Raw genomic sequence first — 24547 nt, forward strand, 5'->3', positions numbered from 1 at the left:
ACACGAGCAACTGAAGGATTTTCCATCTCTTGCACCTTGTCCCAACTCTCATCATTCACAGCTACCCTACTGTGACTGCCCAGATCTAACACCATTAACCTCAAGAAATTTGAGATCAGATCCTCATATGGACAGACAGCATCCGCTACTTATCCCTGTAGACCAGTGCTTCCCAAACCTGTCCTGGAGGACCCCTGCCCTGCACAGTTTGTAAGTCTCCCTAATCAGACACCCCCAGTTTAGTTCTTGCAGTCTCTACTAACCAGCTGATGAGTGGACCCAGGTGTGTTAGATGATGGAGACATACAGAAGGTGAGGTGCAGTGGGGATCCAGGACAGGTTTGGGAAGCACTGCTGTAGACATCCCGTACCGGGCTGACCTCGAATCCATTGGCCACTCCTGTCAACCGTAATCAAGGTGTGCATCCCAGACACTTCACAAGGCTCACACTAGTTTGGGCAGGTAAAGTTTTCCATTCTCACCCTTCACCTACGCAGTGCCCTTCAATAAACAGACGAACACAGTCATATCCTAGCATGTCTGACATACTCCATTACCTGACACTCAACAAGACACTCAGAAGTACAGAGCGCAGTGTGTTGAGATGTAATGCATTTATTTGTTCAAGCAACTAATCAAGTAAGGCAGAATTTCACAACAGTCCTATAGCTCATCCAACACATGAATCTTTGTGGCAGTTTAAAGAGTGAAGAAACTGAAGGAATCTCTGATCAGTGCATGTCAAAATAAGCTTTAAAACAGAAAATTGCTCTCATTCTGAGAAAACAGAGGACATGGCTGAAAGTCTTGATTCATTGACCAGAGAAGAACTGATCCTGGTTTCTCTCCATGCTTCCTGATGGAGGTTTGGTTTCTTGCCACTGTCACCTTTGGCTCACTCAGTGGTGGATTAAAACCATTACTATTCAGTCAGATTTACTGACTTAGTTGTACTTCACACTATTGAATGAGGTCACTAAAGAAATAAACTTGCGTATCTTCTGTAAAGCTGCTCGGTTGAAAACTGAAGCTGTGATTATAACTGAAATGAGAGACTTCAGACTGAATTTCACAACTCTGATGCTGTTGCTCCTGTTTATTATGTAAAGCTGCCTTGAAGCGATCTGTACAGTTTAGTGCTACACAAATAAACATGACTTGACGGGTTACAAAGAGGAAGCCGAGCAGTGATAGTTTGAGCAATCGGATGTGGTGTCATCACATGCTTCAGAAACCATCTGTATCTGAAATGAACCACAAAGCAACAGGAAACCAATCCCCAGAGTGGGCGGGGGGAGGAAGTCTCACGTTACAGAAAAACACCCGTGGGGCGCCGCTTCCCAAGAAGACTCCTGAGTCATGAACAAGATGGAAAATAATCTGCTATTAAAGAAGCATTTATGGAGGAACAAGCGCTCTCCGTTAGGAGCTGCCACACTTCCGTCTGAGCCCTAGTCGTCTTTTTATAGCACACTTGAAGAGTGTGATGTGGAGAGACTGATGGAGGATGGACTCAGTGAAACAACAGCAGAAGGAACACACCAAGACAACCAGATAACCAAAAAATAATTCAATATTTATTTGCAGTACAAACAAGTCTTGTATTGGGTTTCATATACTTTACATAACAATAGGGACAATTTTATATCCTTCATAAACCAGAAAAGTGAACTGCCCGGTTACCAAGCCCAGTATTATACACACACACACATATATATATATATAGATTGCATCTTTAAAAAAATGTATACAGCACATATAAAACAGCTCTTTGACATTTGAAGCTGTAACACGATGCCGACTTATTGTCAAATAAAAATCCCTGATAAATTCCTCTGTGAGGTAAGATATACATTTCCTTATTCGCTCATAGTTCCTGTGTTGATCTCTCTCAGAACCGTTATGAAGCTACACGAGACGTCCACAGAAGGCCTTCTGTGTTCTGAGAAAACCATCGTTCTCATGGGTACAGACACAAACGTTCCTCCACAAGAAGCAGCTCAGATCAAGATCTACGTCAATAGAGAAGCAGTGAAGCAGTCCCGGGGTGACTCCAGAGCGCCGTGTTGTTATTGTGACCGAGACCGATCGTTTCAAGCATGAGAAATAGTCATCTGTGATGATATATATTAAGAGGACAACTGTTGCATATCCGCACAAGTTGAATATTAGATTCACACATAAATATTGAGACATGAAAAGGCTACAGAAATCAGTATGTAGCACATGTATTGTATATTAAGGAACTCCGTGGGTTAAATCGAATCCCGAGCGAGCCCCCTTCACCCAGACGCGCTCCGGACACCCCGGGAGAAAAGCTGCCTCCGTTTCAAGCTCACGAAACTCTGTCTCTGTGGATCTCTAGTATCAAAAGTAGAGGAGTCAAAAACCCGAGGCCATTTTCTAGAAAATACTGCAAAGTTGTTGAGTATATTGCAGAGTAACAAATACAACCTTGACTGACCCGTTAAAGAACATTAGTCGTTGATTATTACTACTACATATTGGTTTCTTTACAAATCAACTTGGTAATACAATGATTTCTAAAGAGAGATACAAAGAGAGTATTGAACAGTCAGAGTAGGAAAGAATTAAAAAGGTTATATAAGGCCAGCTTAAAGCAACCCTGTTAACTCCAGCACTCGTCCGCTCGGGTCCAGTCGCTCGTTCCTGAGGAACGCCCTCGCTACACACTGTTTACCGCCCGCGAGCAGCAAGAGTAGTTAAAAAAACTGTCCTCAACATTCAGTGACGTGCAGCGCCTCCAGAGGATCACATGCTCAGACACATCGAGTGGACAGATATACTCTTATGTAGAACTTAACACAATATATTCATACTGTTAAGAGAATGGCCAAGGCCAGACGGGCTCGTGGCTAGCACACAAACGTCCGTCTGTGGTGTGCAGTTAAGGAACAATGAGCTTTAAGTGCGCGCGTCGTCCCGAGCGTCCCTGGTCACAGCCTCGGACTGGCAGCCTCTCTGAATGTCTCTTTCTGTGTGTGTTGGAGTACCGCTTTTAAGTGCCAAGAACTGAAAGGATTCGCCACTGTGCAAAACGCATTAGGTCATTGCAAACGAAGAGCGGGAGAGAGAAAATAAAGATGGGGAGGGCTCAGAATGTTTGTGTGGCTTTGGTCACCAACACTGTCACTACTTTGGATAACATGGTTATGCGTGTTTTATCTGTGCGAGGAAAAATACAAAGATAGAGAAACAGACAGACTGCATGTACTGAATGTGTAGAGCACCTCCGGGATGCCACTTCAGTCTTTGCTCTGAGAAAAGAACCAATCCAAGCCAAATCCTCCTCCGGTCAGAAAGATGAATCCCAGACGGTTCGTTGGCAGCCTTCGAGACGGGAGGCTGAGGACATCACACGCCAGTCAAAGCTTCCTTCTCTGCGAGCGAAGCGTTGTGCAAAAGTCTCACGATTCTTCTCGTGTATCAAAAAAAGAACAGTCTGTTCCATAAAGGCAATAAAAGCTGCATTTAAATCCAGCGTAATATCTGCGAGGGCTTGAGAGGGGCCGTGTGCGTGCTGCTGGACTGTCCTCAGGTCTAAAGATCCCTGGAGACGGGACACAAACATTCAAAGGGTGGCTGCTCCCACCCCGCGTCCTCTGCTGGCCCTCATGTGGACTCCAGCGAGTCCAGCTGGAACATGTTGTGATTGGTGGGGGTGGTGAAGAAGAGCTGGTCGTTGGGCGTCGAGCGGTTGTCGCAGGGGCTGGTGAGCCCCAGTGTCCTCTCGAAGTCCAAAAGCTGCCCCATGAAGTTGAAGTTGGGCGAGATGTTGGACTTCTTGCGCTTGACGAAGTCGTAGGCGTCGTTGAGCGACAGGTTGAGCTTCTGCATCAGGTACGCCACCGTGACGGTGACCGAGCGACTGATGCCCGCTAGGCAGTGCACCAAGATGCCACACTTTTTGGAACGAGCTTCATCTGAGGAACAGAACACAGATAGACAAGCCTTGAGTACTGAATCACACACACACACACACACACACACACACACAAATAAACTCTGCTTCAGTTTGAGAGCATGGAAAACTCACATGCCCACATTCAATTACAAAATTAATGAGTGTAGGTCATTTGAAAAGTCAGGTTGGTCACCGTGTGGATCAGCTTTAAGATGAACTAGAATGTTTAATATGAAACTTATAAGCTTAAATAGATTTTATGTTTAAAAGAGATGCATATAGAGGCTTTTTACACAAGGCCACCAGCTTCAATAACACATTTAATAAAAACCACTGGTGTGTGTACAGATTCAAGGCCTGTTCACATCAAAATGATTTGACATCGTGAATACAAATTAACCTTTTAATTTTAATGAACAGCTATCAATGCATCTGTTCAGTGCGACTGATTTAATTTAAGAGAGGTGATCTAATCTCTTTCCCATCGCACCGAGAGAGGGGTCTTGGTTCTGGAAGTATTTTGTTCAAATATTATAATCCATGAACCAAACCAGCTGTGAGGTCAATCACAACATTACAACTTTGATGGAAAAAGGTTTTGAAAATAAGACTAAAGTACAGGACTGTCTACAGCTTTAATACGGGGGAAAACAACAACCCCATTAATCAAAAAAATGTAAATACAATTAATATAAAACAAAAAACGGTTACATAAAACGAAGACCTGGTTCTGTTCGTGAACACGGTGTTGTGCGCCGTTTCTTCTTTTTTTTACTTTAGCATTGCTTTTTAAGCTTAAAGTCATGACGTCCTCGCTCAAGAACCAATGAGGTTTGAGCCTGTGAAAATGGTCAAATTTGGTTTGATTTAAAAGCAAACAAAGGTTCAATTTTCACTCCATTATCATAGAAAGTGAATAAATTTGTGCCGTTTAATGCATTTGAGACGTTGTGTTTTCCTCAGTGCATAACTGAGATATATAGGTATATATACAGGTATATGTTTCATCTGTAAATGTTAGAAATACATGCAAATACATCCATTTTGCTGTCAGGAGTGAACGAGCGCGCTAAACAGACGGAGCACAATCCAATAGGAGCAAAATATACATTTTGCTAAATATTTAATGTCCAACAAGAGACGTGTGCTTTGTAGATTTTTAAACCTACATATAAATGTATTTTTATAATAGCAGTAACTGTAAAGGGACTATTGTAATGGGTAAATCAAATGTTTAGCTCAAATTAGTTAATGAGATGTGTCTTATAGCAGTTAAAATAATCATTTTCTTTCCTTTAAATTCAGTGATTTTAATTGTTGAATTATTGTGATGCTTTAAAAAGCTACTTTAGATGTTCCTAGCTTCTGCGAACTATAAAACCAGAGAGCACGGCTGCATGGCTAGAGACAGTCCAGTAATAGTGTGTGAGAGGGTGGGAATATCACTAAGTGTTAGAGGAGCTCAGTTTAGCCTGACCGCTAGCCTGCTTTACACCTGCTCAGTGACTAAGCTTGATCTATTCTAGACCCATGCTAAATTAGCTTTATGGAACCAAACCATTTGACAATGAATCACTGAAAATAAGCCAAGCATACCTGGACATACGGTGTGTACTTCTGTGTGCACATATAGCCTACACGACTCAGTGTTTCTGCGCTGTCTCTATATGCTTCTGTGTGTGAGAACGGAGCACTCTTTCAGCTCGTGTTCTTCTGGTTTATAATTGCTAGAACGTGTAAACTGGCAAACTAATCTGAATCGGATGCGTGTCGAACAGTATAGGGTCTCGTCCACACACATCACGGATCAACAGCCATCTGTTTAACCCCTAGTTTGTGACAGAAAAGAGCTTTCATTTACTTATTTAATCGTCAAATTCTAGAGGCTCATTTTCTTTTCGTTTCCTTTTTTTGACCGGGCCAGCAGAAACGTCCTCAGCGTTGAGCCCTGCTTCCTCTAGACCGATTAGTAGTTGGCTCTTGTGAGTAGTTAAATCCCAACTAAAGACAGAGCTGAACTCCTGAAACACTGACTCACGAGAGGTCATGGCCGTGGTCTCCAGGAGCGCTTCACAGCACCATCACACACTGGTCACATGAGAAACTCTCCCAGATCTGTGCTGTGAATGGGGTTCTGTGGGGCATGACGTGCTGTAGAGCTCCTCCTGTACACGTCTAAGCTTCGGTTCACTCATCAAACACAACACTACGAGCTCTCCAGCCGCCGCGGTCTCTCCTCTCTTCAGCAGAGCTTCCTGATGTTCAGCAGCGGATGTTGTGAGTTTGCCCTCCTCTCTCCTAGCTCTGAGTACTTCAGCCGACAACGAACCTGTCATCATGTACTGTACTCATCCTCGAGTCGCACAGGTCAACTCTTTCCCCTTCGGAGTCTACGATCCCCTTACTTTCATGAGTAAATCTGCTGGGTATTTCCCACATGCTCCGAGGCTCTTGAAATGCTAAGAATGAGCGGCACGAACCAGAACAACAGGTTCCAGTCAAACGGTCACGCAAACCCCTCCAGCGTGGACGGGACATCGTTTGGGAACACTTGCTCTTAAAGCATTGTGAAGAATCCATAATGAATTCAAAAGAAAAAAGATAAACATGAATAATCATAGATTATCAAACTTAGTGGAGTGGGATTTATAACACGTAATAAACAGCATGGTAAATCTACTGAATTATAATGGATTATAAATCTCAGATCTCAACATTATTTATTTCAGATCTGTATCTTACTGATATTATAATAAATATAGTTCAAATCAAATGTGCCGTATTACACACTCATCTGATCAGATCTCTGATCTTACAGCTGTTCTATATAAGTTAAGTGGATGCATTATGAGTAATAAATCATCTTCATACTCTTAAAAACTATAACCACACATAATTAAATATTATAATGCATTAAAACTGTTATGATTACTCATGAGATGATACAACAAATGTATAACAATGCCTTAAGAATACTCTTCTAATACAGGCTTCAGAGAAGGAGTTCGCAGTTCTTTCAGGAGCCGATCAGAGCAGTGCACCCCTTCAGCATCTGATGAAGACTAACGGACAGATGAAGATATAACCTCAGACTACATGTGTTCAGGAGAGAGTGTGAGCCGCGAGCGAACACAGACTCCAGCTCTTCACATCACAGCCGAAGCTGAGGTGTGTGTGTGCTCTGTCCTCTTCCAGTAATCCCTCCTTACATCACGGAGAGAGAGATGTAGAGGACGATCCAGTGCGCTTCACGTGAACACGAGGGACTCTCCATCACACTGAGAAGAGGAGAAGTGAGGAACACGTCCTGAGGTCACACTTACCAATGAAGGAGATGGCTTCAGGGAAGAACTGAGAGAGGTTCTGGCTCCAGTGATCTGAGATGGGGATCTGCTTGTACTTGAAGTCCCCGTGGTGCTCGAACATGTTGGGCAGGTTGGGAGTGACGTTCAGGATGTACTTGATGTTGTACTTGCCCAGGACGTCCAGGTTGGCCGAGTCTTTGGCACAGCCCAGGAACAGATAGGGCAGGATCTGGACGGGGAACGCTGGCTGGTTACTGGGCAGGGGGCTGCCCTCGGACTCGGTGGCACTGCACGGTTCCCGATCCGACTCGCCGTCAGAGCAGTCCGAACTGATCCTCAGACCCCCGAGACCCAGCACAGACGCCGGAGGAGAGCTGCTCGGACACGACACGTCCAGACTCGTCTCACACAGCTCCGGGTACTCCGTCTGAAACCGGTTGAACCCTCCTGGAGAACACACACACACACACACACACACACACACACGTTAGTCAACAAGAGTGGAGAACCACACACTGATGGTTTAGTCTAATACAGTTATCATCACACAATCTGACGTACACTAACGTGTCTGTGGTGAGACCTTATGAACTGCTAGTGCTCTTAAAGCCAACTCAATATCTATTTATGACACATTCCCGCTGTTATTAGTTACTGCAGTCTAACATTGCCAAATTAAAATGTCATCATTAAAACTGGATCGGTAAGAGACCCAAAAACCATCATTTGGACATTAATTCACTCTCAGTGCTCTTCCAAACCAGCATGAGTGTGAACAAAAACACAAATATCTGAACATCCCTCGGAGAAAGGGTTAGGAAGGACACGTGTTTTTGAGTACATCTGAACCACAGATGCTCATAAAACTGAAATAGTTTAATCTAGGAGCGAAGTGCACACTAGCAGCTCTCTCTCTGTGGAGCGCGCATCGGACGCGCGCATCAGACGCGGCTCGTGACCGAGGCCACGGTTTTGTGAATGGCGGCGAGAGCGAGAATTACACCGACAAACGACATCTCCAGCACAAAACACGCGACACACGCGCACATCTGTGTGAATGGAGACGGAGAACGCGTTTATTCACCGACAAGAGCGAAAGCGCGTCGTGATTCAGTCGTTTGGCGGTTCATTCATAAATCACTCGCTGTCCCTCTGAAAAACAACATGGCGGAGCCATTTTAGGAAATTAATTGAAAACATGTTTGTTTCTCTTTAAAAAAAAAAAAAAAAAGTTCTGCAGTCAAATCACGGGAAGAAACGGCCTGTTTTAATAAGATAAATATTTCACACATAGAGAAATAATTCTTCTTTCGTAATCTAAACCACGCAAAGTTCAGAGTCATTAACTTTTTTAGCACTCAAATCCCAGAAAAACGTGAATTTCAGTTTAGAGGAGCGGGAGAGATTTAACGTAATCCGTTTGACACAGAAGCGCGTAAAAGTGTGGAGTAGCGAAATAATCGCGCCGTTCCCGGTTATTCCCCGCAGTTTGTACCTTCCAGGTAGAAGGCTTGGCACCCGTCGTCCCGCAGCCGGTGCATGAGGAGCCCGAGCACGGAGCCTCCGCTCTCCGGACAGTCCGCCGTCGCCTCGTCGTACAGCAGCACCGTGTCCGTCTTACAGCGCTTGGCGAACTTCTCCTTGTCCTCGGTGTTGGGGATGATGGAGCGGATGGGCAGGTTGCCCTTCTTCAGCCTCCGCAGCATGAGTCCCGGGATGGCCAGGTTGATGGCGGACTCGATGTGTGAGGACTCGAAGAGCTCGTGAGAGCGGCAGTCGAGCAGCAGCAGCGATCCGCCACCGGACTGGAGCTCGTCCTGCAGCCACTCCGCGCTTTTGCTCGACATCATCGCGCCGCTCCAGAGAGTGTTTTTCATGGGGAGAGAGGGCGAGGCTGCTGTGTGCGACGGAACGGGGGTAAAGACGGTCAGGCGCTGAGAAGTTCTTCACCAGCTGACCGCGGCTCCGCTCCGCTCGGAGTCCATAAGAGGCTGCTGCGGGGGGCGGTGCGTCAGATCCGGGCCGAGCGCGCTGAACGTGTCGCGGCTGTGACTAGAAGAGAGCAGCTCATGATCGCGGTCTGTCCGCGCGCCCGCTTGTCATCTTCTGATCGATGTTTGACAGGCGGTAATAACAGCCTCGCGTCACGCGGGTGGGCGGGGTCTGCGCTGGAGCATTTAAAGACGCAGCGCCTCTTATTTTCCCTCCCAAAACAATGAAGTGGAGATTCACCAGAGAGTTCACTAATTACAAGTAACGGAGTTACTTCATTTAATTACTAAATAAATTTAACTGTTACAGTAACTGAGAAAAAAAAGTGTAATTAAATTACAGTTACTTATTAAAATGCTAAGGGGTTACATCTGAATATTTTCACACACATTCAGATTTGATTGATTTCTTTCCCAAATTGCATCGACTGCTCTAAAATACGAGACACCAATGTTTCAGGAGTTTATGAGGCACAACAGTGCACATTCGACGTGGTGTTTCATTCCCCGTTTGTGTTTATTTATATGCTTTATTTTATTTATATATTTTTTACTTTGCATTGCTAGATGCCAGTGTTTCCTGTCATAGCTATGCAAAAATTTGATTTAAAAAAAACTGTATTATAGTTATTAAACTATATCTTATTACGATTTAAAATATGTATTTAGCCTAAGAATGATCACAAATTTGTGGTGGCTGTGCTTTAATTAGATGATTATAATCTTAATTCAAGTGAAGAAGGATTGTGAATGTCTGACAGTAATCAGTGTTGGGTTCTACTGTAAGATTAAACCTGCCTGCTTAAAATGTTTTAAAGTCCCTAACAGAAATTAGAAATTAAGACAAAGGTAATCACATGTAGTCAGTTACATAGTTTAATACAGTTACTGAAACAGTTACACTACTTATTACATTTTAGATTGGGTAACTTGTTATCTGTAACCGGTTACATTTCCGAAGTATCCTTCCCAACACTGTAAGGTGAACTGAATTCTGTCTTCAAGGAAAACAAAACTTTTGAAAGCGTGGGAAAAGTAATTCACATGAATGGAACGTGTTCTGAAGAAACACTTTACAGTATATGATGAATAATTGTTTTGAAAACAAAAGAAGTGAAAAAACAACTGACAGGAAGTTGTTGACAGACATATAGTCTTTAGATCACATTATTTCCACTGAAAGTCTTCTGTAAAGACATGTCAGCTGAACAGTCAATATGTTACTAAATCCACAGCCTCCTTTTCATTCCCATCAAAAATTAAACATGGCAGTACCCCGACTATGGTCTAATTCAACACATGCGCCTCACTGCCTCATTTTCATTTGAAAAGAAACGGTGAGCTTGAAAAATGAGAAGGATCAGTGATGTCATCTGAAAAGGAAAATCATTTTACAAGTTGTACAATTTATTACATTCTGATTACATATTATGAAGAAACATTTAGAACAATGATGACTCATTCACAAAAAAAAAAAAAAAATAGGATGCATTTTGTATGGGTCCATTTCATGGTGTCTTTGTAGAGTTAAATATAGTTCAACATTTAGTATATTGTTGTTAGTATTGATGGACGATGCATCTGTGCTTGATTTGAGAGTGTGCACTGGCCCTTTAAGAGTCACAGCTCTGCATGGAGCACTATTTCAGTGAGTGTGGTTTGTGAATGGATCAACTCCCTTCTATGCATCCAACCATGAAAAGTTCAGTTCTAACTCTGAGACACAGCTGCGTAACATCTGATGGTTTAAACATGAGCAAACGTGATTGAGACATTGTACTAATTCATAACATATGAGAGAGAGGCCTGAAATAGTGCCAGCGTCTCAGTCATGTGAATGAAGCTCAGAACTGATGAGATTCACTTCACATTACCTGTAACTCAGTCTAAATGCTTGTACCTGCGAAGAAACACAGCATCAAACCAGTGAAAAAGAAGGAGTGTTTGATTCGGCACAGAGGCATGAAGGGAGCAGTCAGATGCCCAGGCTTGACACAATGGCCTTTTATGCATCCAGATGAGTTGTAGTTCCTCCAAACTGTCAGCTCCTTGTGTCTCCATCCTCTCATCCTAAAGGCCTCTCCACACAAAATGAAGAGACAGGCCTCTCGCTGAGAACAGAGCTTCTCATACAGGAACAAGTGTTCAAAACACAGACAGAGGGCTCCAAATACTTCTGCTGGGCTATCTTTTATCTTATTTTTACGGCAAGACACAACAGATGAGAGTGGTATACATTTGAACTGATATACAGTATATCACTGTACATTTCCCTGCTGATTAATCACAGCACATTAAATCAAATTATGTGGATCACAAGGTTTCTGGAATGTTGTATACACATTCTGTACAAATGAGGCATCATCTCACTGAATATGCACTAACTTACACACATTTCCAGAACAGAAATCTATTTTTTTTTCTCCACAAACTAATGTCGACAGGAATGTAAAATACATTGTTTTTAGTAATGAAATGTTAAATATATACCATATCAGACTAATTATCTATGAAATAAATCTCTCAGTAAAACTAAACGAGGAATAAAACTAAAGTTCGGTAATGAAGTGGAGAAATAACACATGCCTTTAAATATATGTATTGTTAAAATATACAGAGGTAAACAGATAAAGTTTAATAAAATAAAAACATTTATTTATTTTGGATGTGTACTTTCCTTTTTTTCTGAAATAAGACATCTTATAAAAGCAAAATAGACTTGAATCTCAAAATTGATCAGTGCATGAAAGGGTGGCCTTTACAAGCAGGGGCGCTGCACAAGATCCCGGGCCCTATGCATATGCAGTCCTAATGGCCCCCTTCCCCTCGAAAATATATATTCCAGACTTTTCAAGGGCCCTCTCTTCCTTTGGGACCCTGGTAATCAGTGCTGGTTTTACCCCCAGTCTGACGCCCCTGTTTACAAGAACAGTAGGAGTAAGTCTAATCTGCAGGTTGGGCATGAGGGCATATGGAACTGGGACTGAATAAATCGGAGCAGAAGTGGACATACATTGCTGAGGATATGTTTTTTCTCATTTTTTAAGGAGAAAAATACACTGTAATGTTACTGAAATAACATTACTGAAAAATACTGAAATGAGGAGTACAGATGAGTAGAGGTGAGAAAATAATGGTTTAGCTTGTAGTGTTTTGTGTTTATGCAAACAATTAAAAATTATATTTGCGCCATTAAATTCCAAAATTGACGTGACTTTCATGATCATATTGTAAAGGATGAATTGAGATGATCCAAAGAGCATCTTTAACTTGAATGGAGAAAGAACAAGGTCAATCACATTGAGCAAAAATTATAACATGCCGTGTGTGGATGTGTTTTTATATTGTGATCTCAGACTCAGTGATCTGAGAAGATGAAAGTGTTGTTTCATGAAGAAAGACTGAAGAATCGTGTTGCCTTTGCGCCTCTATCCGTCACTCGTAAGAGCAAAGGATGATGGGCCGAAAACTACACTAAGCTTTAATTTCCTGCTGGATCTGAGTCCCCTTCAACTGTACGGCCAGCTAAATGTGCATCGCTACCAGACAGGGACTAATACATGAGTGCTTCACTGCACAAACACCTACACACATGCACAATCACGTGCTCTCAAAAGCTGAGAGCCTCGTGCTCCTGCGCAGACAATGAAAGCCACCGCTTGAAGAACTCCAAAAAAGTGCTCTCTGCTGCAGAGCATCAGCGCCGCTCTTGAATGCTCTTGTCATCTGTGAAGGTGAGTGCTGTAGCTGATGGCTCAGATGAAGTGGTGCTTTGTAATCCGGCAGTATTGAGTGACACTGACCCCAGCTATGGTTTCCATGCAGCCCACTGCAGCGCTAATCCACCCTCACAGCGTCCACTCCCACGCCTTGACTGGCATTTCCTCCCCTCCATTTCAGCCTGGAAAATCCATTAATGTAACCCCAGCACTCCTGGAGCAGCTCGTAACAGCTGTTAATGATACAGCACCAGCGGAGGTGATTCAGGAGTGAAGCAGAGAGACAGAGCCATAAACCTGACTTTCCTCTGCACACGACTCTAGCTTTGATCTTAAAGGCAAGCGCTCATTAAAGCGGTATCTGCCAGGTACACAAGAGTTGGTTTGGTTGCTGTACTTTGTTCAGGCTGTTCATGAAGCAAAGTCTCGCTCATTAACACAGGTGTGATGTGTTGTTGAGACCTTTGGTCTCATGGCTTTGGAGTCTGGTATTGTGGAGGTGGGTAATCCTGAAATATGGTGGTAAGGTCAATGTTAGTTGGACCAGTGCTGTGATTATTGCTGTGAATCATGAGCAGACATGGGTTTGAAGGTCTGATTATTAGTTTAGGTATATACTGAATTATTATAATTTTGGGGGGAATGTAATTTGCATTGCATTCATTTGCGCATTAGCTCAGGAAAATAAAATCATAGAAAATGTTTATAAATTGTCACACTTTGTTATACAGTATATAACGTCATACTTTATGTATAGATATACTTTGAGATAATGTTGTATTTAATTATATATATATATATATATATATATATATATATATATATATATATATATATATACACTTCCAGTGAAAAGCATGGAATAATATATATTTTTTTTTTAATTTAAGAAGTCTCTTCTGCTAAGAGCTGCATTAATTTGATCGAATTAAATACAACTTTCCTTTATGTCTATACCTCCTATTGTAACGTGAAAAATGTGTAACCCAATGTACAATTATGTGACAACAATAACATAGTATTATTAACATAGTATTAATTATCAGACCAACAGATGACAAAACACATCACCAGCACTTATGTTGATGAAAATCTTCAGCTCTCGTTGAATATTAATGACTGCAGTTAGCTATCAGTTTGAATGTAAAACACAGAGCTGCTTTCTACAAAGGCATGTGTTGTGTAATATCACACATAACATGTCGTCATTACTTGACGGTGAAATGTGAAATGTGTTGAGGAAAATCATAGCTGTGTTTGAGGTGCCGCACACACATCTAGCTGATCTGAAAATCAGCCAATCAGCTACTCTCTCTGACTGTCAGTCACTTTGGGGTATTTCATTCACACTAAACTGTGATAAATGTGTCTAAAATGATTTTTCTTTCAACAGCACAATATTCAAATATCAGAAGGTTTGACCTAAAAATGTCAGTTCTGTCATGACTCACTCTACATCATCATTGCAAACCTGTATGACTGGCTGACTTCTGTGGAACACAAAAGATGTTTTGAATATGCCAGTCACTTTTTCCCATTCAACAACAATGAATGAAGACTTTCAGGCTATATATATATATATACACTGTGACTTTTTGGGGGCGGAACCAAAAGGGGCGAAGGTTGGTTCCGCCCGAAGATGTGTTCCGCCCGGCCCGTATATTACAAACACCGGAACTTCCGGGAAACTCCGGGAGGCAAATTGGGTTGTACGAGGCACAGGTGAGGACAATAAACGCGGCGATCGTGGATTGGACAACGGAGAGAACAGGAAGGGTATAAAAAGAGTCTCAGAAATTCAAACAGGAGTTCGAGTTGAGTCGATTCAGGCCGATCCGGCGGGCAGTGTAGAGGTTTGGGCAGAGTCAGCATTGGTGAAGGCAGAGGATCTTCACGGGGTGAAGAAGGAGACAAGGACACTAGTAACTGGGCTGAGTATACAACATTTATTGATGTTTGATGAGACCATCTATATATAAACTACTGATGTGTTGGAGTCACAGTCATAGGAAGTACTCACCGGAAGTAACGTCAAGGGCGATCTCCAGCAACAGAAAACTGATGGTGTGTAGAGGATTGGACAGCTAGGAGAAGGAGACAAAGGAAGAGTGTTATCGTTCATTTGTGAGTACTATTGGACGGTGTATTGTACATCATTGGGTAGAGTGCATTATCCAGCGTATGTTGTGAGCATCTGGTAAATAGGCCAGCGGCCCCATTACGGAGCAGAGTTTTGGGTGAGCCGGGAAGTACGAGTACAGGAAGCCGCAAGCAGTCGTGACGGCAACGTTATTCCTCCGGCCCTTCATCTATCAACAACGCCCAACGAAACCCCAGGATAAGTCCTAGTAAACCGTGGTTCTGACCCTATTTCACGTAGAGTGTGTGGAGTGCAGTGGGTGAGTCCTTGTCTTTGCTGTGAGTGTGTACACTTGAAATCTTGCAGTGTTATGCTGTGGTGGTGTTGTCAGTAGCCACCCTAAACTGGATGAGTCGTGGGGGAGACCAGTGACCATTGAGGCTGGTGAAGCGCCATTTTCATCTATATGCCATTTTGCGACCCCTGCATGGAGACCCAAATGTAACGTCCTGTCTAGACCCTTTCGGAATACCCTGGCTCTGTGGAAGCGGTGGTGAAGAATACACGTAAGCAAGACTGGTGTGAGTAAAAGCCAAAATCATACCTATATGCAAGGAGGAAGTTTTACTGTTGCAAATTAGCTGTGTGGATTTACTTTACCTGTTGTGGAGCCTCTTCAAAGGTTCGCCCCGGTCCAGATCCCTTAAACCGCAAATAGAAGAGAGGAGAGGGAAGCGTTCGGCCCGGTGCGACAGTGTTTAACTTTCCCCGACGCACAGGAAATCCCTGTGGAGGCCTGTGCTACGACGATTTACTACTCCAGGTCTGACAGTTCATCTACTTACTGTATCGCAGTATTTCACCGTACGCCCATCGCCCAGGAGAAGTATTCTAGGTGAAAAATCCCCTGTGGAACACTTACCTTTGTCCATTGCCACGAATCACTAAAGTGAGAATAGAGCCCCAGTTGCCTGTGAAGTACCTACCTGTGTTGTCCCCCGCAGTTTGAGTGACCTCTCTCTTGCAGTGCCATTGGAGTTCTGTGTCACGGGTTGGCGCTCACCTCGGAGTGTGCAGAAGGGGAGGCGCCGCCCGAGCACCCTGTACGAAGAGATCGGAGGAACAAGTCATTTATCAGCCAGTCGTATGGACCCAAGTAACAGGTAGCCACTCTCACTGGATCAATTATTCATTGTGTTTCACTCTGCCTTCAGGAGAAAAGAAGGGCGCCACGAGTCAACAAAAGCCCAAAGAGGAAGACTAAGGGTTTTCGAAAGGGACGAAGGAGCTCCGTCCCCCTCTTCCCTCTGTGGACATACTAACCCTCGCTGCATAGTCCTCTCCGGCCCCTTTTCTCCTGCTGAACCGAGACTATAATCTTAAGATTTACCTCCCCCTCCCTGAATTATTTTAATTAATTTAAATAAAGTTGTTTTAATATTACTTACGCTTGGTGTGTCTGGTCATTGGGGTGGCTTTGGGACCTCCTCGAGGTGGAAACTAGGAAGGGGCGTGACTTGCAACATCTGTGGTCCGCTCCGACCTGTGACATATATATAAAGTTTTGATTTAATAAAATGAGAATTTTTTTTTTTTTTTTTATTTGAGCTCATTATGAATGCAACATTTTTCATTTTCAGTTAGTTTAACGTGATGTAGTAAAATAAGTAAAAATGAACTATAAAGACTATATAGACATTTTTTATAATAGTAATAAAAATAAAATGACAAAACCCAACAAAATTAAATGTAATAAAAACTCATTTATTTATAAAAACTATATTTATGTTATTGACAATAAATAGCACTGTTCCTATATGATATGAAACGGCATGAGGAAAAGACTGAAAAAGTCCTTAATAATCTTGACATATTTATCTTTGGTACACATGTGCAAACTGCAAATGAATCACTTGATCCAGATCCAATGAGAGGAAGATTATCAATGAACTGTCAGGAGAAACAGGCTGGATTCAGTTGCGGGTTTACACTGTGCTTTATTAAAGTAGATGAGACAGAGCGGATGATTAACGTTCCACAGTTTAGCTCGTAGGGTCGAGGAATCCCGGCACCCGAGTGAGGTAATGAGAAGTCGAAGCAGATGAGTCCACAGTATAGCTCGTTTGACAGCCGAGACTGGATGAATGATAACTGGAAGCTTCTAGGAGTTTTTCATTCGTGAGAACAGGAGGCAGAGAAAACAGCTAAAGACACTGGAGCCTGAAGACAAGACACAACAAAGTGAGTACACAGACCAGCTAGTAGATTGGAGCTATTGGTACAAGTAACAACAGTCTGACAAAGGACAGAGAAACACAGGGAATTATAAAGGGAAGAAATCAGAAGAACATGGAGATCAGGCGGCAAACAATTAAGGTTAACAATGGAGAAACAAGGAGGTCAGGGAAAACTCAAATCAAAGAGACAGACGCGGTGAGCTGTCAAACCAACCAAACACACACACATACAACCCAAAAGGCAAGTGATTAGCCCCAAGACACGACAGTACACCCCCTCCCAGGAGCGTCACCCCGCCCCTCCGGTAAGGGGCCTACCTCGATGCCGACAGAAGTCCTCAATCAATGAGCGGTCCAGAATGTCCTGGGACAGCACCCAGCACCTATCCTCTGGACCATAACCCTCCCAGTCCACAAGGTACTGAAATCCCCTGCCGCGGCGCCAATCATCGATTAATCGAGAGGCAGATCCTTGGTAGAAAGCCAAACCCGCTGACCACAAACATAGGCAGGAGGAGAGGACCGGCGGCGATCAGCAGCAGTCTTGGTTCGGCCAGAGTTTTGGACCAAAATCCTCCTGACTTTCTCCCAGGTGCGATGGCCACAGGAAGGGTGTTATTAACGTATTCTGCCCAGGAGAGCTGCTGGCACCAAGAACTCGGATTGTTGGATGCTAGACAGCGGAGCATTCTTCCTAGATCCTGGTTGGCCCGCTCACTCTGCCCATTGGTCTGGGGATGGAAACCTGAAGACAGACTTGCAGAGGCCCCAATCTGTCTACAAAATTCTCTCCAGAACCGTCGAGATGTACTGGGGACCCCTATCTGAAACCACATCCACTGGCAACCCATGGAGACGGAGGACGTGATCCACCAACAGTTGGGCAGTCTCCCGGGCGGAGTGCAGCTTGGGCAGGGGTATAAAATGAACTGCTTTGGAAAAGTGATCCACCACCGTGAGAATCACAGTGTTACCCTTCGACGGGGGAAGCCCAGAGACAAAATCAAGGGCGATCTGTGACCAAGGGCCGGAAGGGATAGGGAGAGGATTAAGTAGACCATCAGGAGGGCGATTGACAGGCTTATATTGGGCACCTGTGGGGCAGGCCAACACAAACTCGAACATCTGCGGCCATAGCAGACCACCAGAAGTGTTGTAGGATGGCAGACAACGTTCTCCGAATTCCTGTAAGGTAGACTAACCTGGATGCGTGAGTTACTCAAGGACCTCAGAGCGCAGCGTAGCCGGCACCGGCACCGGCACCGGCAACCTGCCAGCCGGGCACTCTCCCGACACCTGCACCCCTCGACCGGCCTCCTCAACCCACTGCTCGATACCCCACGAAAAAACCCCGACCACTACCCCCTCAGGAAGGATGGCCTCGTCCACAAACTCCCTCCCTGGGGCCCCGAACAGGCGAGAGAGGGCATCGGATTTTGTGTTCTTAGATCCTGGCCGGTACGAGAGGGTAAAGTTGAATCTGGCAAAGAAGAGCGCCCAGCGGGCCTGACGCGAGCTCAGCCTCTTGGCCGAATGGATGTATTCCAGGTTCTTGTGATCCATCCAGACCAAGAAGGGCTGCACCGACCCCTCCAACCAGTGACTCCACTCACCCAAGGCCAATCGCATGGCCTACAGCTCTCTATTGCCGATGTCGTAGTTATGTTCTGCAGGGCTGGGACGATGAGAGAAGAACGCAAATGGGTGGAGCTTCCCGCCCGAGAGAAGATCAATGGCACAGTCGTAGGGGCGATGCGGAGGTAGCGAGGTGGCCCGGGCCTTACTGAAGACCGCCCGAAGATCATGGTACTCTGCCGGAACACCAGTCAGGTCAGAGGAATCCTCCTGTGAAACACAAGACACAGAGACAGGAGGAAAAACAGCACCCAAACACGACACGTGACAAGAATGACTCCAGACTAAAGCGGAATTACTAACCCAGTCAATGTGTGGATTGTGCTTATGTAACCACGGGTGTCCCAGAATTAAAGGAGCTTTAGAGGAATCAATGATAAACAGTTCAATCTGCTCACAATGGTTGCCATTAATGTGAAAATTAATCTTGGGTGTGACATGGGTGATGGTGGTAAAGGGACCGCCCGCTAATGACCATTCTGATACGGGACTAACCAGAGGAATAAGCAGTATTTTCCAACGGTGAGCAGAAACAGCATCAAGGAAGTTCCCCTCAGCCCCTGAATCCACAAGGGCGAGTCCAGCGTGTGAATGACTCTGAAAAGAGAGTTGGAACGGCAGCTGAGTGTGTGCTGCTGGAGAGCTTGAACTGAGAACTGTGCCCACCAGGACTCTCCGCCTCACTGGTGGGCCGTGGCTTTTAATGGGCACTGAAGGGCGAAGTGGCCTCCCTTGCCACAGTATAGGCAGGTCCCCGACGACAGACACTCCTGCTTCTTTTGTGATGTAAGCCGGAAACGACCCAACTGCATGGGCTCCTCCTCCGAGAGCTGACGGCTGGTTAAACTGGCTGAAGAGGACTCCAGGGAGTTTGCCATTGTTTGCAGGGGCGGCTGAGACGGCCCTCAACACGGAGTGCGAGATTTATACAATTATCCAATTCCCACGGGAGCTCTATGGCCGTGAGTTCATCAGCAGTGGTGAAGTCCAGCCCCGATAACCAGTCGCGATAACTGGTCCGCCACCTCCTCACCGTTAGCTGAGCATTCTAACAATTTGGCCATCTATTGACTAAAATCCCCGAAGGTGGCACAACAAGGAGCCCGCGATCTCCATACGGCAATTCCCCATTCGCGGGCACGGCCCGAAAGAAGTGTAAGGACATAAGCCACTTTGGCCTCTTCATTTGTGTAACGCGGGGCTGCAGAGAAAAAAGCAGCTAGCATTGGGAAAGAAACGCTTGACAGGCATTAGGATCGCCATCGTAGACCGGCAGATTTTTGGCATGGGGCTCGGAATCGTGGGACATACCAGTGTGAAGAACGGACCCCCGGCTCGTCGCCACTTGAGCGAAGTGGATCAGATCCCGCTGAATCCATAATGTGGTCAGACTGTTCTGTCAGGAGAAACAGGCTGGATTCAGTTGCAGGTTTACACTGTGCTTTATTAAAGCAGATGAGACAGAGCAGATGAGTAACATTCCACAGTTTAGCTCGTAGTGTCGAGGAATGCTGGCACCCGAGTGAGGGAATGAAAAGTCGAAGCAGATGAGTCACAGCAGATGAGTATAGCTCGTTTGACAGCCGAGACCGGATGAATGACAACTGGAAGTTTCTAGGAGCTCTGCGTTCGTGAGAACAGGAGGCAGAGAAAACAGCTAAAGACACTGGAGCCTGAAGACAAGACACAACGAAGAGAGTACACAGACCAGCTAGTAGATCAGAGCTATTGGTACAAGTAACAACAGTCTGACAACAGACAGAGAAACACAGGGAATTATAAAGGGAAGAAATCAGAAGAACATGCGGCAAACAAATAAGGTTAACAATGGAGAAACAAGGAGGGCGGGGGAAACTCAAATCAGACAGACAGACGCAGTGAGCTGTCAAACCATCCAAACACACACACACACACACACACACACACACACACACACACACAACCCCAAAAGACAGGTGATTAGCCTTGAGACCCGACATGAACAACCACTTTCATTTCAGTCACAATCCATCATATGACGTCAGAAATATAGTGACTTCAGTCTCCATTTACTGTCACTCATGGAAAAGAGCGACCGGCACATTATTCAAAGCATCTCTTTTTGTGTTTCTACAGAAGAAGGCAACTTGAAACAAATCTGCAGGTCTCTCTATAAGATGAGTGTAAACAATATTTCTAAAATAACAAGATTCCAATAAAATCTCACAGTAAAAAAGCACAAAATGTATCCAGTAGGAAAATTAAGAAAATGCTTCATGATTGCTAAGCTGTAAACATAATTTGTTGATAAATACTGTGTTTTTGCTGCATTATATATATGTCTATAACTAACCAGTAGGCTTGGAAAATAAAACTGTTGTGGGTTAATTAACTCTTCAAATAAGTTCTTTTTAGTCTTCAGAATCATTAAAAGGCTTTTTTTCTTTTTTTTTTGTGGTCTGAAGCTGGAAGAGGCGCTGCACAAACGAGTGGAAACATCATTCTGCAGCTCTTGCGTGGGCTGCTTTGTGCGCCGGCTCATGGGGGGAAAGGCAAGGCATGAATTCCCAGACAAACATAAAGCCAATGCTCGCAGAGGGAAAGGAAGCAGGAAATGAAGCAGAGCCTGAGCAGCAATAGTGGTCAGGAGGGACATCGCTGCTGCTGCCGATGCTTTCTGATAAACACCTACCGGCCAACAGCTTAAAAGCTTCTTTAAATAGTTGTCTGTGCCATACAGCACACAGAACAAAATATTCAGTCTGCCTGTGAACAAAACACAAGACCACCTCAATCGTGCTGCTTTCCATTCTGCACAGAACCCATACAAAGAAATCACTGCTGTCAATCATTCGGTCTGCATAAACCCCGCCCCTTTCTTACATTCCACTGCATCCCCACATTCAGATACACCTTCGACCAATCAACAACTGACATGGACAAACAAGTCCTGCCCTATGCTTTTTGTTTCTTTTATAGAAATGTTCTTCTGCTTATTACACCTTCAGGCCATCGCAGATGAAGATTATATGTTTTTTAGCAGATCTGCATCACTGTCTCAGCAATGGATGATCTCCATCATTGAGACGGCTAAAACCGTTTATAGTTTATAGTATTCACATGCTTGGTGTGAACGACCTCCTCAGATATACATTACAATACAGCCATTACATCGTGACTTAACACCAAAACACTCAATCAGAGTTATATTTTACATTGATCTTCATTATGTGGTTGGTTAATCATGGTATTAAACAGTAAACGTTTTGTGTACTCCCTCTTGTCTTTTTCTCAAACCCTTGAGGGTGAAATTGGTTCTTTTCAGTACTGTAAAATATCAAAAATAAAACTGTAAAAGTAACTGTAAAAGTTCCAAAAATACTCCTTCCGGTTTGTCACAAGTTTGGGAAAGTTTTTTTCGAGTATGGCTCTGTGTGACGTTAGATTAGACTGTCTGACCGTGAGTTTGACTTTCTCTGTCTAACTGAGACATGGCAGAAACCAGATGACTTTTTCCATCTAAACGAGTGTGTTCCCCCAGGATATAGTTATGTTTGTAAATCTCGTGATACGGGAAGGGGAGGGGGGCTAGCAATACTTTATAAAGAGAAATTGAAAGTATCTCAGTTGACTCTATCTACATATTCTTCTTTTGAGTCAATTGCCATAAAAATCAATGGTGCGATTCCAACCATTCTCATAACTATCTACCGCCCCCCCAAGAGCAATAATGCCTTTTTAACTGAATTATCTGAACTCTTGACTTATCTATGTTCCATATCTTCAAATGTTATCCTTCTGGGTGATTTTAACATTCATACAGATAATGTCAGTAATGCATTTACAAGCGAATTTTTATCATGTTTGGATTGCTTTGGTATACAACAATTTAACACACTGCCCACTCATACTAAGGGGCATACTCTTGATCTTGTTTGCTGTTCTGGTATAACACCTTTTAATTGTACTGTTTCTGATCTGTCCATATCAGATCACTTTTTGGTCTCATTCTGTGCCAAACTGGCCATTTTTAAGGTAAACCTGTGTCGCCCGATTACATTTCGGAATATTAAGAACATTGATTTGCCTACTCTTGCTGATGAACTTGCCATCTTTTCCAGTAAATCTGATTTCACTACTGTTGATGAACTGGTAAAATATTACAATGATGGACTGAACATGCTTTTAGATGAATTCGCACCTGTGAAAACGCGAAGGGTTTCATTTGTGCATTCAGCTCCTTGGTTTACACCTGAACTGCGTGAACTTAAAACTAAAGGCCGTAGGTTAGAGCGGCTGTACGTCAGGTCTGGCCTTACCGTTCATAAAAACATGTATGCTGAACATATTCAAAATTATAAAAATGCACTGACTACAGCTAAATCCGATTACTACTCCAATGTAATTGGAGTTAGCAATGGGAACTCTAGGTCACTTTTCTCGGTGGTAAACAATATTCTGAAACCACCTGATTCTCTGCCATCTGATATGTATTCCACTGACTTATGTGATCGCTTTTTGACTTTTTTTACATCTAAGGTTGAAAATGTACATCAGCAATTACTTACTGGTACTCTTCACAATGACTCCTTTCAGTCTATCACTCACACACCTCCCCACTCTGTCTTCTCTAACTTTACACTACCAACTACTTCAGAGATAGTGGGTCTGATAGGTAAATCTAAATCTTCGACTTGTCAATTAGACCCTCTACCAACTCCTTTAGTTAAAGCTTGTTTACCAGCCCTTTTGCCGTTGATAACTAAAATCGTTCATGCTTCACTTTGTTCTGGTTTTGTATCTCCATCTCTTAAATCTGCTATTATTACACCCATACTTAAGAAACCAGGGGGTGATCCATTTGATTTTGAAAATTTTCGTCCAATTTCAAATTTACCATTCATCTCTAAGGTAGTTGAAAAGTGTATTGCAATTCAAATTCATGAACATCTGTCCAATAATAACTTGTATGAACAATTCCAATCTGGTTTTCGTCCCCACCACAGCACTGAGACTGCTCTTGTCAGAATAACCAATGATCTACTGTTGGCAGCTGACTCTGGGCTTTTAACTATACTTGTCCTCCTTGACTTGAGCGCTGCCTTTGATACTGTCTCACATAACGTACTTCTTGACAGATTAGTCTCCATTGGTATTACTGGCACTGCTCTGTCATGGTTTAGTTCATATCTATCTGGACGCAGTCAGCGTATTCAACTAAAAGGTTTTAGTTCAAGAATATCTACAGTCACCACTGGTGTTCCCCAAGGTTCTGTTTTGGGCCCGCTTCTCTTCATTATATATATGCTCCCTCTTGGTAATATTTTAAGGAAATATGGTATTAATTTTCACTGTTATGCGGATGACACCCAACTTTACCTGTCTGCCAAACCTACCGGTTCTTTTCCTCCGCCATCTTTGTCAAGCTGTTTAGCTGAAATTAAAGACTGGCTTTCAGCGAACTTCTTGAAATTAAATGGCAATAAAACGGAGGCTCTGCTTGTTGGCACTAGATCTGTTGTGTCTAAATCTAATTGTTTCTCTTTACACATTGATAATACTGCAATCTGTCCTTCCTCTCAGGTTAAAAGTTTGGGTGTCATCATGGATAGCACATTATCTTTTAAAGCTCAGATTAATAATATCACACGGATTGCATACTTCCATTTGCGCAA

At 43.7% G+C, this 24547-nt stretch overlaps 1 protein-coding gene across 1 annotated transcript; it reads right to left on the reverse strand.

The window, feature by feature from the left end:
* Positions 1-1556: 1556 nt before the first annotated feature.
* Positions 1557-9355, reverse strand: LOC113054921 (dual specificity protein phosphatase 7-like). Its single transcript, XM_026220722.1, has 3 exons — positions 8727-9355; positions 7250-7678; positions 1557-3945 (listed from the first exon to the last, which is right to left on the reverse strand). Exons 1-3 carry the CDS (start codon positions 9106-9108, stop codon positions 3635-3637), a joined length of 1122 nt encoding a protein of 373 aa, XP_026076507.1. The 5' UTR covers positions 9109-9355; the 3' UTR covers positions 1557-3634.
* Between the last annotated feature and the right edge of the window lie 15192 nt (positions 9356-24547).

Source organism: Carassius auratus, chromosome 36 (genome assembly GCF_003368295.1).
Source record: "Carassius auratus strain Wakin chromosome 36, ASM336829v1, whole genome shotgun sequence".
Lineage (NCBI taxonomy): Eukaryota > Metazoa > Chordata > Actinopteri > Cypriniformes > Cyprinidae > Carassius > Carassius auratus.